Source organism: Thalassophryne amazonica, chromosome 18, assembly GCF_902500255.1.
Source record: "Thalassophryne amazonica chromosome 18, fThaAma1.1, whole genome shotgun sequence".
Lineage (NCBI taxonomy): Eukaryota > Metazoa > Chordata > Actinopteri > Batrachoidiformes > Batrachoididae > Thalassophryne > Thalassophryne amazonica.
Genome location: NC_047120.1, coordinates 42,453,466 through 42,471,447, shown reverse-complemented (window position 1 = coordinate 42,471,447; position 17,982 = coordinate 42,453,466). Strand labels below are relative to the sequence as shown.

The window sequence follows — 17,982 nt, the reverse complement described above, 5'->3', positions numbered from 1 at the left end:
GGATATCCATCTAATCATAGAACTCCAAGCCTTTGTTGCGCTGTTTTTATCCATTCTCCATTTTTACATGTTATATAGCATGTAAGTAACTAACTAGCAAGAAAGAAACTCTGTTTTCTCAAGGTGTCTCCATGACATGAGTGTGGTCCTAAAATAGAAAATGACTGCACAGCAGTATATTCCAAATAGATGTCCTGTAAACAATGAAATGTTAAAAAAAAGTCATGTGTCTTTGTCATATACCTAAATCTATACACGTGCACACATAATTACGGTTGCATGCACAAATAATGAGATTGTGAGAGCTCATCGTGAGAGCTCATCATTCATCCCCTTTGCTGTCATTGTGGCAAGACAATTGATCCAAAAATACTCCATCTGTAGCAACAGTTTACCTCAGTGTCTACGTCTGCAAGGGATTTGTACCACCTCAGTAGCTATAAAACTAAGTTGGGCTTCACCTATTTACTGATCATATTTCATCATGAGTGGAATGTTTGTTTTAATGTTCTAATAATCTTTTTGTTTCATCGGCATTAAAGTCTCTTTGACCGATCAGTAGGCTTACCATGATGTAATACTCAAACTTGCAGGCTCAGGTCCATACGTGGTTGGACGTCTCCCCATTTTTGTACTTTTACCTTTGCATACCTCCACATTGGGGTTGAAATGAAACAATCAAGATGTGGTTGTAGTGTAGAATTTTGGCTTTAATTCAATCAATTTGAAAAAATAGATTTTACCATTTCAGAATTATGACCTTTTGGGTACATGGTGCCTTTTCAGATGCTATCAGAAATTGTGCAAACAAAATATGATTATTGGTAATAAAAATTATGACCAGTTTTCTTTGGAGTCAAGTCAGGTGATTGATGAATATATCCAAGTCAGTGAGTATTTTTTGGACTTTCTTTACATCATTCATTAAGAAATAGAAACTAGAGTAACCAGTTTTCAAGAACTGAGCGACTGCAAGAACGTAGCAAGCTAGTGAAGCCACCAAGATACCTGTGAGAACTCTGAAGGAGTTATAGTCAGGCATGCACATAACTGGTACTCAGTGTGCTTGTGCATGCTATAAATAAATGATGCGCAACAGAAAACACAAGAGGAAAAAAAAGCACTTCATAGGAGGAAAGCAATGACTGATGGTGGGAAAATTGTTTGCCTCTATGTGCTGTCTGCTGTACATCAATGATTTTTAGCACACACGAGCATGATGAATATGTTATGCGCACGCCTGGTTATAGGCTTCTGTAGCTGTGATTGGAGGAAATGACAATCCAGATGTGGATCCCACAGTTATGATAAACATAACTATTGTAAGACTGTGTATTTTAATAGCTTTTTACCTCTGACGGAGGAGGATGATTGCTATGTAATCATCTTTCTTACGAGTTAGATTGTAGATGAAAAAAAACAAAAAGCTGTTCAGAAATTATATAAAAATTTTGCACTCTGCTAAGTAGAGAGGCTTGAATCTTCGACTGGACTGGGTTGCTTGACGCGAGGATGTTTCGCTTCAAATCGCAGCTTCCCTCAGCTAAAATTCTTGCTCTGGAAGCCTGACTTCTGTCTGACTCTTGTAGAGAAGAATAAAACAGAAGCCAACAAAAGCTGGAGTTTTAAACCTAACCAGACCCCTCCTACTGAGAGGCAGACTGCTATAGGCTAGTGACTAAACAATAGCTCTAATTAGCAACTATTGTGCTGTAGTTAGCACACCTAATGGCAGGACAGCTGTCCCTCTAATGATGGGATGATGCCTTTCTGATGGCTCCCTTGATGATGTGGACTCATTACCATGAACAAAAGACTGAAACTCCTTTGACCTGAGTACCCCATTGTAAACAAGGGATAAAGTGTGTCTCAGACCCCCTCCCCGGTTAAGGCTGGGTTTCAAACGTTTCACAAAGAATGCCTCCTTGACCCCTCTCTCAAACCATTTCTTCTCTCTGGCTAATATTTTAACTTCCTTGTCCTCAAACGTGTGGTTAGTGTCTTTAAGGTGGAGGTGAACCGCAGACTGAGGTCCACTGGCGCCCTCTCTGCGGTGCTGGTATAGCCTTTTGTGTAAAGGTTGCTTCGTTTCACCTATGTAGTGTTCGTTACAGTTTTCCTGACATCTGATAGAATACACTACATTGCTCTGTTTGTAACTAGGGATCATGTCCTTAGGGTGAACTAATTTCTGTCTCAAGGTGTTAACCGGTTTAAAGTAAACTGGGATTTTGTGCTGTCTGAAGATCCTCTGTAGTTTTTCCCCTACTCCTGCTAAATAAGGGAGAGACACTCCTCTTCTTCTCGTCTCCGTCTCCTGTCTATCTGGTCTCTTTGTTCTCTGGGACTTGAAGTCCCAGAACTGGTCTCTTTGTTCTCTGCGAAACGTCCTCGCGTCAAGCAACCCAGTCAAGTCGAAGATTCAAGCCTCTCTACTATGGAAACCACCTGGACAACTGAGAGCCTACACAGAAACTCTGCTGCTAACTGACTTGAGGAAAATGTTAAATTCAACAAAGAAATGGTTGTTTTTGTTGTTTTTTTTTTAGTTGCTCATTCTTTAACTTTTTACCTTTATAATGTCGTATAGATCTCATGGAGATAAAGGCAGAATTCTGATTGTCAGTTGGCAGAAGTAGTAATAGTTCACAGTTACTGGCCTGCAGAGGTGTATGTGCACATTCTGAGCACATTTTCAAGTTTATTAATATATTTATCAAGTCAAGTCTGGGAGGATGTGTTGGTACCAAGCTTCACCACATCCAGGACACCACACAGCTGCCTTGGCCCTGGCAGATATCCACTCCATCCCCAGTTCTGAAAAATAATCATCTATTTCCCACAGCCAGGTGAAACGTGGGCATCCACTTGGCTTTTTACCTCCACTGGGGTCCTCAACACTCGGCCACCTACATGCTGGATCATGCACAGAGAAACGCGTCACATGGCCAAAATGTTGAAGCTGGCGCTCCCACACAATGTAATATATTTATCAATAACAATAAAATAAATGGGGAACATATTGAGTTTAGAAAATGTAATTTTTTTCACATGCAGTTAAATCACTGCAACTTCATCAGGATCTAGTTTCAGATCTGAGAAATCTTAAACTGCGGTGTGTGTGTTCTAATGAATGCTGCTCCAGTTTAACAGTGCTTCAGTTGTTGCCGTAGATCACATCATTAAAATATTAATTTCTGGACAGGCAGTAAACAAATGCATCATAACACCCGCAGTTTTTTTCCCCCTTCAAAATTATGTCAGTAACCCAAACGGCTGAGCAGGTGGTTGGACAGCTGAAATGCTCTGATGGATTTCATAGTTGAGAACAAAAACAGTTTGGTAAATCAAGACAAAAATGAGACAAGGAAGCAAATCAGAATGTGTCATTACCCAACTCGTCGTTCCAATCAATTAAGCCTTTAATATAAATGTAAATGCAATCTGCTCCATGTAATTAACTGCGGGTGGATTTCTGCAGACAGAGGCGTGGCTTCAGGCTTTAATTCTCGCTGATTACGTGAAGTGTTTGTTTCTGATGAGGACTGAAGCCACAGGCGTCATGTAACAGCTAAATAGCCTTGCCGGTTGCCTAGCTATGTCTAGAAATGTGTCTCCGCCTGTCTGCAGCTGATGGAAGGAGAATAAGAATTTGTCTCGGTGTTGCACTCTGCTGGGAGGGCGTTAATGTACCCGAGTGTCTGCCCTGTGGCCGTTAACACACACGCAGCCTCACTGCAGCTCGTCAGACAGATTAAGAGAGAAATAAAAGCCATGAAACCTGAGGGAGGCATAATGACGGAGGTTAAAATGCATCATGGTATGAACAGAAAAAGGATGAAAGTGAAAGGAAAGGGGCGTTAATGAGCCATAACGGGGCATTCCTTCTTCTGAGAGGTTCATCCTTGTTGATTTTGTTGTCTTTCTCTAAATGCTACTCCAAACAATCCATCTGTAGCACTGCATTTTTATCGCACATGCTGTTTTCTATAGTTAAGTGGTATGAAAGGTCAGGACTGCGAACGTGTCACTGTATCCATCACAAACCATTAAGGGCCCTGGATGACAACCGCCCAGGCAGATAACCGGTCTAGCTCCCACCTCCTGAAAATAACCATCTGTCTGCTGCAGTCTGGTGAAGCGTGGGCGTCCACTTGATCTTGATTAGCCGCTGGTGTTCTTGACTCTCAGGGCGCTTTCACACATAACACAATTGAAGCCGACTAGCGCACGAAGGAGGAATTGCATGACATTCGTGAAAAATTGGAGCTCCCTCAATTGCCTCGTAAACCTGTCGTCACAACCGTTTGCGTACACAAGCAACCGAAAGACAGCGAATGCCCTGTGCGTGCTCATTTGATCCCCCTCTCTGCAGGTGTCGGCACATCAGGTAATTCATGTAAAACTTGAAAGAGAGAACAGTAATCCACATTATTTCATTAAGGGAGGTGATGGTCTCGTGGTTAAGCGTTGGGCTTGAGACCAGAGGATCCTCAGTTCAAATCCCAGCCTGACCGGAAAATCACTAAGGGCGCTTGGGCTATAGTTGCTCCCATTGTGTAGTGGGCACCTTACATGGCAGCAGCCTGACATTGGGGTGAATGTGAGACATTGATGTGTAAAGCGCTTTGACCATCTGATGCAGATGGAAAAGCGCTATATAAATGCAGTCCATTTATTTCATTACTTCCTGGTGTTCATCTGTGCAGAGGCTAAATTATAAAGTTATAACAGGAATTAAGTATTATAAATTGTGGTGTTTTATTAATTTTTTTGCTCCGCTGCTTTCTGCGCGACTTTCCTCATGTTCGCACTATGTTCGTGCACGCAAACACAAGCGTGCAAAAAACCTCCACCGCCATATCCTGCGTGCCTTTTCAGACCATGCATCCCTCCAGACAGCAGGTGGAATGTTTCGTGGTTCCCTATTTCGTTTTTGGTTCAGGGATTTTCTTCCGGTTTCTGCATCTTTCGTGTTATGTGTTCAGGGGCCCTAAGGCACCTATGTGCTGAATCGTGCACAGAGAAAGGCATCGCATTGTCAAGATGTTGTTGTGATGCTCCTCATCCGAGCCTCACTAAGTAACCACTTGTTCTATACAAAATCATTGTCATCCAGTCATTAATCTAGGACACTGGTTAGTCAAAGTCTCACAATCATACAGGCAGACAGGAAGCACCAGGATCTGAAAGTCTCAAACCTTCATTCTAATACAAAAGTGCGGCATTGCCAAATGCCTCTATCCAGCTGCCTCACGCCTTTGTAAGCTTTTCCCAGACTTCTCCTTAACTCAAAGCTATGGAAACCTGTGTTTTTAAAATGTGGAAATAAATTAAATGGATCCTCGCATTGGACTTTTGACAGACTGCAGTCAAAGAATTCCTACATGTATGCTGAACTTTTCTGACTGGATGTGCAAATGTATGTGCAGATGTTCCTCAAGCTGTTTTGAGTGACTTAACACATTAAGATGCACAGTTGACATAAATTCAAAGACATGGTAAATATAAACAGTGCCTGTACTTGTAAAGGTTTTATTTTACACATAAAACCTGCTAAATATTTGAATTTCATCACGGATCTTTGCATTGTTTCCTGTTTAAAGGGGTCATATTGGACAAAAATGTTTTATGTTCTTTTTACAGTGAGATACATCTGGGCTTTCGAGTTACACATTCTCACAGTTCTCTCTGCATGTAGAAACTACTATAAGGAATACAGTATTTAGGCCTGAAGAGAACTGTTTAAATGTGTAATGTTCTAGTAGAAGTACATAATATCCTTTAAATGATGTGATTGTATCATGTTGCATGAACCTCATTGAATCCATATCTCTTGGGGTCTGCTCTTCAAACTCTTCTCCAGGTATAGTACATATGGTTTCACGATGCATTTCTCTGCTTTTGGACACATTTGTGTTTCTCTGATGGATTTGTGTACATATTTGTGTGCGCATAACTGCGTGCACTCTCTCCCATTTGTCCCAGGTGACAGGAGTGAGTGTCTCCCCAGGAAAGGACCAGCTGGTTGTTTTCCACACCAAAGACGGCAGAGACCTCGTGGTCTGTCTGCAGGGCATGGTGCCTGCCAATGAGAGCCGCATCGGGGAGTTGGTCGGTACCCTCCTAAGCCATTTCAAGAGGTAAGGAGATGATCAATGGTCAACAAGTACAAGTCAAAATCCAAAGGTGAAGGATAGCATGTCTGACAGAATGCTGCTGTTGTATCTTAGCTCCTGCAAACACAGTATCATCCTGTCCATTTGTGCATAAGTCTTTTATAAGCAACTCCCCCAAAAAATCACTTTCCTCAAAAAATCATTATCTTGTCAACAAGCTGCAAGCTCTGTACTTGCTGTAAACAGTCAGCAAGTACAGAATGATAGTGAATAAAAGGTAAAAACATTTTTCAATGAAAATTTTAACCAGTAGAAGCAATTCAGAATGTTTAATGTAAATGCAGCAAGAGTCTTAGTAACAGAATGTTCTGATTAATTGGCTGAGACTTAATATTGAAGAGCCACGTTTTTCTCTCTTGTGACTTGAGGATCCTCGGTTCATTTCCCCTTCAATAGGAATCTCATTAAAGTGTTTTTGAGCAAAGTCCTTCATCTCCAAGTTGCTCCCTTTGTGTCATTGTAGAGCACTTTGAGTGTTGGCAACAGTTGGAACGCCAATAATGAAATGCAGTCTATTTGCTATTTATCAGATTTACAAAAATAAGTTGTTCAGACACTTTTTAACTCGATTTAGATTTTTGACTCATCTTTAATTTTATTCTGTCTGCAGTGACAGATATTCTGTTCTGTTGTTGTTTATACAGTACCAAATCACTGTATAGATTTTATTCCTGTGGCAAAATCAACAATGTGACAGTCAGGTGAACGGGGGGGCGGGGGGGACTCAGCAATGGTAATTTGTGTTAATTTTTTTTTTTTATTGGACATACCTTTGTGGCTGTAGTCTGGCACACGTATTGATTCATTTGTCTGGCTTTGTGAGCGTTTGTGCACACGTGCTGCTTTGCCTGCGTGCATGTGATGGATCGCTGCCATTCTGTGAAGATATCTCAAACGGCTGTAGAGCCCATTTCTCTGTGGGTGTCGGGCTGAGGAGGGCCTCCTCTGGGCCTCAGGTAATGACCCTCCATGTGCTTCACATTCCGACTCATCCATCACGTTGAACCGCTGACAGAACAAAGGCCACACCAGCACGTGCAGCAGCGTGTTTGTGTTCGCGTGCATTAGCGTGTTTGTGTTCGCGTGCATTAACGTGCATTTCAAGCATTGGCTTACGTCTGCGTGATGGGAGGGTGTGTGTGTTCCTGAGATTTCCAGTCTGCGCCGCCCTGTCGCTGCAGCTCCCTGTAGACGTGGCTTTAACCTTTATCTCTCCTTCAACATGCTGTACGGCGTGCGACGCACACAGCAGCGAAGGGCGGCTTAGTGTGGCGTCAGAGCGTCATTTGATCCTCTTCAGAGTGACAGTCAGGCCAGAGTGGGATGACACCAAAACTCTGAATTCCCAGTTTGTTTTTGACAAACTTGCTTAATCTGTGCTTTCATGTTCCTGATTTGACATTTTGCTGAGGGCTGTGCTGGACTTACTTTGACTTATTTATGGAAGAGAGGGAGAAACACATCAGTGCCACAAGTGCCCTCAAACAGCAGTGAGTCAAAGTTTTTAGCAGTGAATATATAAGAAGATAGCCCTCTTATCAGCCATGACACACCAGTTGTGGAGAAAAATTTTGAAATGTTTCATTCATGTTTTGCATAGAGTTGCAGGATTAGATTCTCGTATTCGTCCCTCTATCCTTCCCCCCTGAGTCTGTGTCTTTTTCTTTCCTTTTCTGGAGTATATTCTCTTTGTACTAATCTCTGTCTCTGTCTAAAGCCCAAATGGCCCATGTGGTCTCATCTCTCCCTCTTTCTATGTCTCATGTTCTCTCCATCATTCTTTCTCTCTTTTCTCCCTGGGCTCTTCCTTGTTCATATATCTACAGAGGTGGCAATGAAATATTTAAGGCTCTGCTGCTGTTGAGACCTATATTTAGATGTGCCAGAGCCATTACTCTCTCTCTCCCTCTCTCCCCTCTCCTTCCACCGCCGCCATGCATAATACTTTGTGAGACACCCTACGTTTGTTATACTGTTACCTTGCAGAACCCCATGGAAATGTTCATTCTTTTCTACCAATAAATGACTAGGGGTTTTTTTCAGATCTCTCACACTCTCCACACACACACACACACATATATATAAACACACAAAACACCTGCCTCGTTTATATTTTAGATCAAATTAAGGATCAGCTTTCATTCTAGCAGTTTCCAGACTGAATTCTTTGCCAAGTACTGTACCTTTTGAGCAAGACACTCGACTCCCTACATCTGCGGTGGACTCACTTCCTTATGGATGGTACAGTCCTCCTGCAAAGATTGCAGGAGAATGAAGGTCCAACTCATTTACTGAATAGTTGAGACTTAGGTGCTAACTAGTCACCTTGTTGTGTGGGCCGCTGAAGAGGAGGTACTGCTGGCCCACCACCACAAGATGGCGCCCTGCTTGAAGTGCGGGCTTCAAGCACGAGAGGGCGTCGGATCAGTGCGAAGCCGCGTTTAGGGAGTTGAAACGCCGGTTCTCGACTGCACCGGTTCTGGTGCAGCCCGATCCCAAGCGCCAGTTTGTTGTTGAAGTGGATGCCTCTGACTCAGGGATAGGAGCTGTGCTGTCCCAGAGCGGGGAGTCCGACAAGGTTCTCCATCCATGTGCCTACTTTTCCCGCAGGTTGACCCCAGCTGAACGGAACTATGACGTCAGCAATCGGGAACTTCTTGCGGTGAAGGAGGCTCTTGAGGAGTGGAAACACCTATTGGAGGGAGCATCGGTATCATTTACGGTTTTCACGGACCATCGGAACCTGGAGTACATCCGGACCGCGAAGCTTCTGAACCCCAGGCAAGCCCGCTGGTCGCTGTTCTTCAGGCGTTTTGACTTCCGGATCACCTACCGCCCTGGGACAAAGAACCAATGATCTGACGCCCTGTCCCGGGTGCACGAAGAGGAGGTCAAGACCGAGCTGTCAGACCCCCCTGAAACCATCATCCCCGAGTCCACTGTCGTGGCCGCCCTTACCTGGGACGTGGAGAAGACCGTCCGGGAGGCCCTGACACGGAGCCCGGACCCGGGGACCGGTCCGAAGAACAAACTGTACGTCCCACCAGATGCCAGGGCTGCGGTCCTTGACTTCTGTCACGGTTCCAAGCTCTCCTGTCACCCAGGGGTGCGAAGGACTGTGGCAGTGGTCCGGCAGCGCTTCTGGTGGGCGTCTATGGAAGCCGACGCCCGGGAGTATGTCCAGGCCTGCACCACCTGTGCCAGGGGCAAAGCCGACCACCACAAGGCCCAAGGCCTCCTCCAGCCTCTGCCTGTGCCTCGTCGCCCCTGGTCTCATATCGGCCTGGACTTTGTCACGGGCCTCCCGCCGTCCCAGGGAAACACCACCATCTTAACGATAGTGGACTGGTTCTCCAAGGCGGCCCACTTCGTGGCCCTCCCGAAGCTCCCGACGGCCCAGGAGACTGCAGACCTCCTGGTCCACCACGTCGTGCGTCTGCATGGGATTCCATCAGACATTGTCTCGGATCGTGGTCCTCAGTTCTCCTCCCAGGTCTGGCGGAGTTTCTGTAGGGAACTGAGGGCCACCGTCAGTCTCTCGTCTGGGTACCACCCCCAGACGAATGGGCAGGCAGAGTGGACTAACCAGGAACTGGAGCAGGCCCTCCGTTGCGTGACCTCCGCGCACCCAACGGCCTGGAGTGACCATCTGGCCTGGATCGAGTACGCTCATAACAGCCAAGTCTCGTCTGCCACCGGCCTCTCCCCATTTGAAGTGTGTTTGGGGTACCAGCCCCCATTGTTCCCGCTAGTGGAGGGAGAGGTCGGGGTGCCCTCGGTCCAGGCCCATCTGAGAAGGTGCCGTCGGGTGTGGCGTACCGCCCGCTCTGCCCTGCTCAAAGCCCGGACGAGGGCCAAGAACCATGCAGACCGCCGGCGTGCCCCGGCCCCTGCGTATCAGCCTGGGCAGGAGGTTTGGCTTTCCACAAAGGACATTCCCCTGCAAGTGGAATCCCAAAAGTTGAAGGACAGATACATTGGACCTTTCCCCATACTCAAGATCCTCAGTCCAGCCGCAGTGAAGCTGAAGCTGCCAGCTTCACTGCAGATCCACCCGGTTTTCCATGTGTCACGCATCAAACCTCACCACGTTTCACCCCTCTGTACCCCCGGACCGGAGCCGCCTCCTGCCCGGATCATCGACGGGGAGCCGGCTTGGACCGTGCGCCGGCTCCTGGATGTCCGTCGGAAGGGCCGGGGGTTCCAGTATTTGGTGGACTGGGAGGGGTATGGACCCGAAGAACGCTCCTGGGTGAAGAGGAGCTTCATCCTGGACCCGGCCCTCCTGGCCAACTTCTACCGGCGGCACCCGGACAAGCCTGGTCGGGCGCCAGGAGGCGCCCGTTGAGGGGGGGGGTCCTGTTGTGTGGGCCGCTGAAGAGGAGGTACTGCTGGCCCACCACCACAAGATGGCGCCCTGCTTGAAGTGCGGGCTTCAAGCACGAGAAGGCGTCGGAGCGACCAGGAGTGACAGCTGTCACTCATCATCCGTACCAGCTGTCACTCATCCACTACTCATCACCACCACCATAAAGGCCGGACTGCAACTCCACCTCCCCGCCGAGAAATCAGCTACCATTCAGGTAACTTTCTCTGCTGACTCAAAACATTGAGTAATAATCTGTACTTCTTTGCAGCCGTTTTCCTGTGGTGTGTCCTTATCTGTGGGATTGGCGTTTGGTGTGATCAGCGACGGCTTCGCTTCACACTCCAACCAGATAAGTGGTTAGACAGGAGCTGCACGAGTGTGTGATTGGAGGTGGAGGTTCTCCCTCCTAACTAAACACCGACTGTAGGATTACTGAGTGTGCGAACTCACACTCATCAGGACTGTCTCTGCTTTCTGCCAGCAGTACCGGGTCTGACTGCTGAAGACAGCGGCCACCTGGGGCGCAGGGCTTGGCGGCTCCGGTGTTCTTCAGCTCCGTTGGTGGTGGAAGCTGTGTGGGGATCTGGCTCTTCTCTTGCCAGGTGTCTTCTATCGTCGAGCCTGCCCACACGTCACCTGGTGTATGATTGACAGTCCACCATATTGTTATTGTCTGTACGTCGTTGTGCGATTCACAACATTAAATTGTTACTTTTGGCTTATCCATTTTCCGTTCATTACCGCCCCCTGTTGTGGGTCCATGTCACGACACTTTCACAACACACCTAAAGCAACAACTGGGAATCAGTTCTCTTTGGCAGATCCTCTGGTGGTATTAGAATTGCTGTGTCACAGGACTGGTTACGTGGGGAGACTCTGAGGAGTATCACTTACATTGTGATGGTGTGTTGGCTTCAATATTTTGGCCATGTGGCACGTTTCTCTGCATGATTCTGCGTATAAGTCCCTCACTGTGGAAGATCTAGCAGCTGGAGAAGGCCAAGGGGGTGGCTACATTTCACCTAGCTGTGGCAGGTAGATTGTTACTTTTTGAGAGGTGGAGAATGACCAATTGTCTGCTGTGGTGGTTACCATCCAGGACCCAGGACAGTTCCATAGTGTGGCTGATGCAGTGACGCACAGTACCAGTGTTTGTACCCAGACTTGACTTGAGCGTTCAAACTTATTTCTCTCGTACAATTATCTTGTAATCTGTTGAAAAAACATTGTTCACATCAATTCAGGTGTTAGACATATGGACACACAAACCAGTAAAACAGGACCCAATCCAGACCCATTTGAAGTGAACCAAATGTCACAACTTTGGCAGAGTGGACTTGTAATAACACCAAATTACGTTTAAAGCTCTTCTCACTATGAACTGAGCCTTTAATCATGACCTCAGTCACAGATGCAGTGTTTTCACTTGTCTGTTGATTTGTTAGTTATTATCAACAGGGTTGATTGGAAACATATGTACAAATATTCATAAAAGTTGTTATAAATACGGGCCATGGGCCTGGAATCCAACAAATTTTGGGGCAGTTCCAGGAGCAGTTTTATTCCGTCAGGGTTGCCAGGAGGGCAGTTATCAGAGCTTGGTTTAATTTTTCACAAAATAATGCATAGGCTTCAGTGTGTGTACATGTTTAGAAATCACAAAGTTGGAATATGAGTTAGAATTAATATGGTCTAGGAGCCTGTTTAGTCTTGACAATGAAATTCACATTTTGACTTTCTGACATTTTATGTAGCAATGATTTCTCTCAGTACTGCATCACAGTGTCCCCTCTAAAGGTAATTTAGTTGCTTCCGACAAGCAGGTATATTCAGCCCAGCTTATTGACCTGCAGGTTGGTCAATGGGATACAAACAATTTAAAATAATCCAGGATACAGATCCTGGATTATTTTAAATTGTTTGTATAATGTCTCCATTGATTTTTAATGCTTTTTGTTTGTGTGTTTCTTAAATGGGGGGAGAGTACCCCAAGTCACAGATGAAAAAAAAGTTGTGCCAAAGTTGGGTATTCGTTGTCTGTGCTCCCTCTGGTTTTGAATAATCTCACAAGAAACTCAAGCATTGCAAATGAGCGAAAAACATATTTGTCCTTTGCATAAATAACTCTTTAAAGTCTGACATAATGCCTGTAATATGCAAGTGAAACTGAAATGAGATCTGTTCACATGTCAATAACATTGTGTAAAATCTGTCATGTGTCTGTCAAGACCAAACAGTTGAGTGTAAATCGCTGCTTCACATGATTTCATCGCCCTCCAGTCATGGTGGTTTCTGTGGAAACGGTTGGAATTGCTTTCTTCAAAAATGATTGCATAGTTCCTATGGCACCAGCGTGCTTTTGGTCAAACCGATTGCTTCCACGTTTCTTTGTTCATCATGACGAATGAAAGCAACTCTGCACAGGGCCTTAGAGTGTGTGGGGAGGTATTGATAGGATGTTATTAACCCCTGCCCACTGTCCTCTGTGTGTGCTTTTCTGTGCTTTAAGGGGATTGATTGTTTCGTTCTGGAGCTTCAGGCCAACAGTGAGAATGAACATCCTTCTCAGGCTTTTTCCCTCCCTCCTCCGGCCATAAACTTTCCAGATCTGTCTCTCTGACAGCTGTTTATAGATGTACCGTCTCCATATGTGTCTTCAAATTTGCCTTCTCTGTCCTACTTTTTGCTCTTTTTCTAACCTCCTCTGCATCTGTATGTCCTGTCTCTCTCTTTGCCTCCCACACTGTCTCACAATTTCTGTTTTCACCCACACACACACACACACCCTACAGTATGAGTCAGCAGTACCGTGTACGATATGGCCCTACATTGATCGGGCAGCATGATTTGGTTGGCGCCTTTGCAGTTGCCTCTCATCTGTGTTAATATTTGGGTTCATCCTGTCTGTAGAGAAGTGAATCAGGGGTGCGCTAACTAGACAGTTTTCGGAAAGAGTGGTTCCAAAACAGGAGACGGAGCGCGTGTGTCAGGAATAGTGAGCATAGAGTGTAAGAGGTGAGATTTAAAGCTACAGTGTTTGTGGGGTTTAGCAGTGGTTGTTTGCATAAATTGAATAGATCGTTCACAACTACCTCTTCATTTGTGCATAAATTACCTGCAACAACTAGTCCATGTGTTTGTATCACCTTAGTGAGCTCTTCATATCTACTTGGGAGCAGGACTCCTCATGGAGTCCACCATGTTGGTACAGTAGTCCAACAGGGACATATTTACTGTCTTTCACATTTTGCAGCATGGCTGGAGGACTGAAGACAAAAGCAGAGGAATTGGTGGTTGCTCCCCGATGTTCTGTTAGCGTGCTATTGCAGGCTAACAAGTTTGAGAACCCTCACCTCTGTGAAATGGAGACTCATACATGCTTCTGGAGAAGGCAATGGAGCGGGAACCCCGTCACCAAAGAAGTAAAAATGTCAAGGGGGAACAAAACAATGTTTAATGCAATGTCACCACAAGATGATAATCAGTGATGCGCAGGCTGATCCAAAATTAACAGGTTCCCATAAAACAAAAATATTATTAATGAAATTTCTGGCCATTTCCAGTTGTCTGTGAAAATGCATTTTAAGCATATTAGTCAACTATGACCAAAGCAGGGGTCGTGCCCAAGCGGTTAAGTGCGCTTGTTTCCAGTCTGGAAAGTTCCCGGTTCAATGCCACCCTTGTCTATTCTTCGTGTAATGTGCAGTTGCGTCAGGAAGGATGTCTGTCAGAAAACTTATGCCAGTCAACTGCAGATACACCTCGGATCTGCTGTAGAGACCCGAGTGAAACAAGGGAGGCTCAGAAGGGACTTACTTCATTAAATATTACCTAAAGATTAATATCAGTGTTTATGAAATCATTTTCACACAATCATTGGTTGAATAACTCCGATTATGAAAAGATGCAGTGAGTGTTGACCTTAAACACCTGCGTGTTTAAGGTCAACAGTCACTGCATCTTTTTCCATCACGTTATGACTTCATTTCTGGAGATGCAGAATGGAGAGTTTGAAAGTGGAATATTTAATCATGATCTCAACTAAAACACAGAAGATTCATTACCGGGTTTAAACTACAAAAGACACTAATAAACCTGAAGTCCCTGCACTTTGTTTCATCAATATTCACTGAGTGATTGAAAACCAGTTAATGGTTTACATTTGAAACTTTTGTGCAGAATTGTGGGAAATCGTATTTCTGAAATACTTAAACACAATAATCAATGATAGAGTGCAAGAATAATTCTGTTTGTCTCTGAACATTCATGAACATTCATAATCTATAGACTTTGGATAATTTGTTATTGTTAATAATTGGATTACATCCCTTTAAAGTCAAACGTGGCCCTAAAACCATTCTGATGTCCGCTAGTTTCCACTTTGTTTGTATTCCTTGAAGGTGCTGCAAGAAAAACACCCAAAACATTTTTTTTAAATCAAAACAATATTAAGAAAACTGATTTCCAGAGATATTTAATTCCCAATTTTGTGCTTAAAAACAATTTTTTAAATTGATTAGATATTTTTTTTTTTTCCTGTTTTCAAGTATGAAATTAAAAAATGGAAAAGGAGCAGTTTTGGTTGTTTGAGTTTATTTGTTGGTAGTTTGTTTGTTTAAACTTACAAAAAAATAACAGGAAGGTAGTTACTTCCTAGAGGTAGGGATGGACCAGTTGTCTGCCAGGGTGTTTGCCATCCAGGACCCAGTGCAGCTCCATGGTGTTGTGGGTGCAGCAAGGCGGCGCACAACACCAGCACATGCTCCCAGACCTGACATGACTGCATCACAATGTAAACAGAAATTGGGTCTTTTCCAGTTTTGTAGCCGTCTCATTTAAAAAACAAAAATCCATTGGCTGCAAGGTACACAGATCGTGGGAAGTATTTGTAGAGAATGTAAGATGACAGCAGTGCTGGTTACAATCTGCGCACTAATTGTGTTGTCATTTTGCGGGTCTGACATTTTATTTACATTAATATTTGCGGGTCAGGTTGAGTTAAAGTTTGGGTCTCGGGTCGTGAATGGAGCCGTGCTAAATCCTCTACGCTGTAGCTTGAAGGAGTAACACAGAGGATGTTGACTATGATAAAACAATTAGAGTTGTATCGATCTTCCAAGGCCAGATCCTGTTTTCTTATGTGATTATCTGAACTTGCTTCAGGTGACCCACCTGGAATTTCATTAGCATACGATGAGAAGCTTTTGTCATCACACTTGCTGCAGACATGTTGGCGTCTGAGTGCATTGTTCTCCGTGTTCTTTTCAGCTGGTGTCATCCTGACAAAGATGGATGTTTTCCTCTGTCAGATTGGATGCTAAGCACATTCTCTTCCTTAATTCTGTTTTTGAATTTGCTCCGTTTTGGGAATTCTCAGTTAAAAGGAGGAAGCCTCTCGTTCTGTATTTCAGCTGCAACAATGCAGTAATGAATATTCATCAGACCTGTGCGGGTGTTTTTATTGTAATATCTGATGGTGGCACTAAGAATAGGATGAAGGAGACTAGCTGCTTTTGTCCTCCCTGTCAAGGTCATCCTTTCTGCTGAATCAAATATTTCAGACTGATGGAAGTCGGCTTCTCTCTTCTTCCTCTATCCCGCCTTCTTTATTTCCTTTTCTCCATCCATCAATGCACTCTCCCTCCCCCTCCTGTTCTTGTTCGTTTTTTTAACTTCACATTCCACATCTCACCCTCACCACTCCCGCTCCCTCCCTCTTTTCTGGGGCGCTGCGGATGCAGTTCCCATGGCAACCATTGGATCCATGTTTGTCTGATACTTTTGCAATCCATTAATAACCCTGCTGGTTGGAGATAAAACCGGCACATCTCATCCCAGACCACAGACTCAGAGGGAAAGAGGCAGAGGCAGGATCCACAAGAACCAAAACGGCATGTGACAGGAAGTGTTAGCGGGAATAAAGGCGAGACACAGGTGACAAGAGGATTAGATGTCAGAAAACTGACAAAAGCACTCACTCAGCTTTAGCCTGTCTGCAGTAGGCACTTTATATTTGTTTAGTCACCAAAATAACTTCATGGAGAACATATCTGCGTAGTTGTCAGTTTCCAAAATGAAATAAATGCACATAAACAACTGAATGGTCACATGTGTGCACTCAGTGTTGTCATTATGTGGGCCAGTAGGGAGTCCTGGTTCTGTCACTGGCACAGTGCTGCTGCCTGGAGGAAGGCTGGGTGGAGTGACGATGGCAAACCGCCAGGCCACAGTGTGTGTGTGTTTGTGCCAGCCAGTGAGTGTTGATATGTCAACCCAGGTGTGAAAATGGACAATAGGTGTTGGAGGGACCAAATGACAGAAATGTGCACCACTGTGCACATTGATGTGACCTACTTTTGCGATGCAGACAGACCAGAGTCTTTACAGCAGCCAGACATCGTCAGTGTGTTTCTCTGAGACAGACATGGACAGTGAGTGACGTGTGTCACCACAATGTGCCGGTAACAGACTCTGGAATTTAGTTACAAGATTCAAGCGTGACATATGTTTTGTTCAAATTTAAAATTTTGCCTTGGTCTATTTGTTTCACAGTCTGAATTGGTGTTTTGTTAATTGGCTAAGTTGGCAAATAAATGTTTATTAACTGATTAAAAAAAAAAAAAAAAAGGTATCTGATTGCAATGAAGGTTCCATTATTTGTATTGTATCGGACGTGAAGACCTGACATTGTCCCATCTCTAGTCTCCTTTTCAGCATTAGTCAGACACAATGTGACAGTCCTTTTGCTCCATTAGTTACATTTCCAAGCATTTAATGCATAAAATCTCATGTTAATTGGCACCAACCCTTTGATTGCAACAGCAGTCCATGCCTACAGTACTAATCCTCATCTCAGATGTGTTGTAAAGGGAAGCAATAAAATTGTCACTGGAATTACTGAAGGTTGTGGTATTTGTGAGGATCACTTTTGCATAGAAAGACTTCTCACTCTGAAGTGGAATCACAAAATTTGCCTTTTAGGCTCATGCTTATACAGTAAAACTCACCTAAACTGTCATCGTTTAAACCGGATACTCGCACTCACCAGACAAAAGCAAAAGTCCCAATGCTTTTGTATGGTTTTCCATGTAATAAACACCATATATACTGGATTTTGTATAACGGATTTTCGCTCACTTTGGACAAATTATCCTGTCTGATCGCAATATATTCCCAGTAAAAACCCTTTGCGTGTACCGGACAGAGCAGTCCGGACGTGCCTAGTCGCAACAGAGGTACGAAATAAAGTTCAGCGCTGACACTCGCTGATTTGAGGAAAGTGGGTACCGTATTTGCTTGATTAAAAGCCTGGGCCTTTATTTTTGTCAAACCGTGCTCAGACCTGATGCCAAAACGAGGCAGGGCATAAGTCAAGGTTGATGATTATTAACAAAATACTGCTTGTTGTCTACAGTGTAATACGATGTTAGGTTT

At 44.5% G+C, this 17,982-nt stretch overlaps 1 protein-coding gene across 1 annotated transcript in view; it reads left to right on the top strand.

The window, feature by feature from the left end:
• The window catches only part of myo1d (myosin 1D), a 150,237-nt gene that overhangs the window by 105,577 nt on the left and 26,678 nt on the right, over positions 1-17,982 (top strand). Inside the window, exon 21 of the mRNA XM_034194268.1 lies at positions 5,989-6,143. Within this exon, the coding sequence (XP_034050159.1) occupies positions 5,989-6,143 (155 nt within the window). The remainder of the gene's footprint in view (positions 1-5,988; positions 6,144-17,982) is intronic.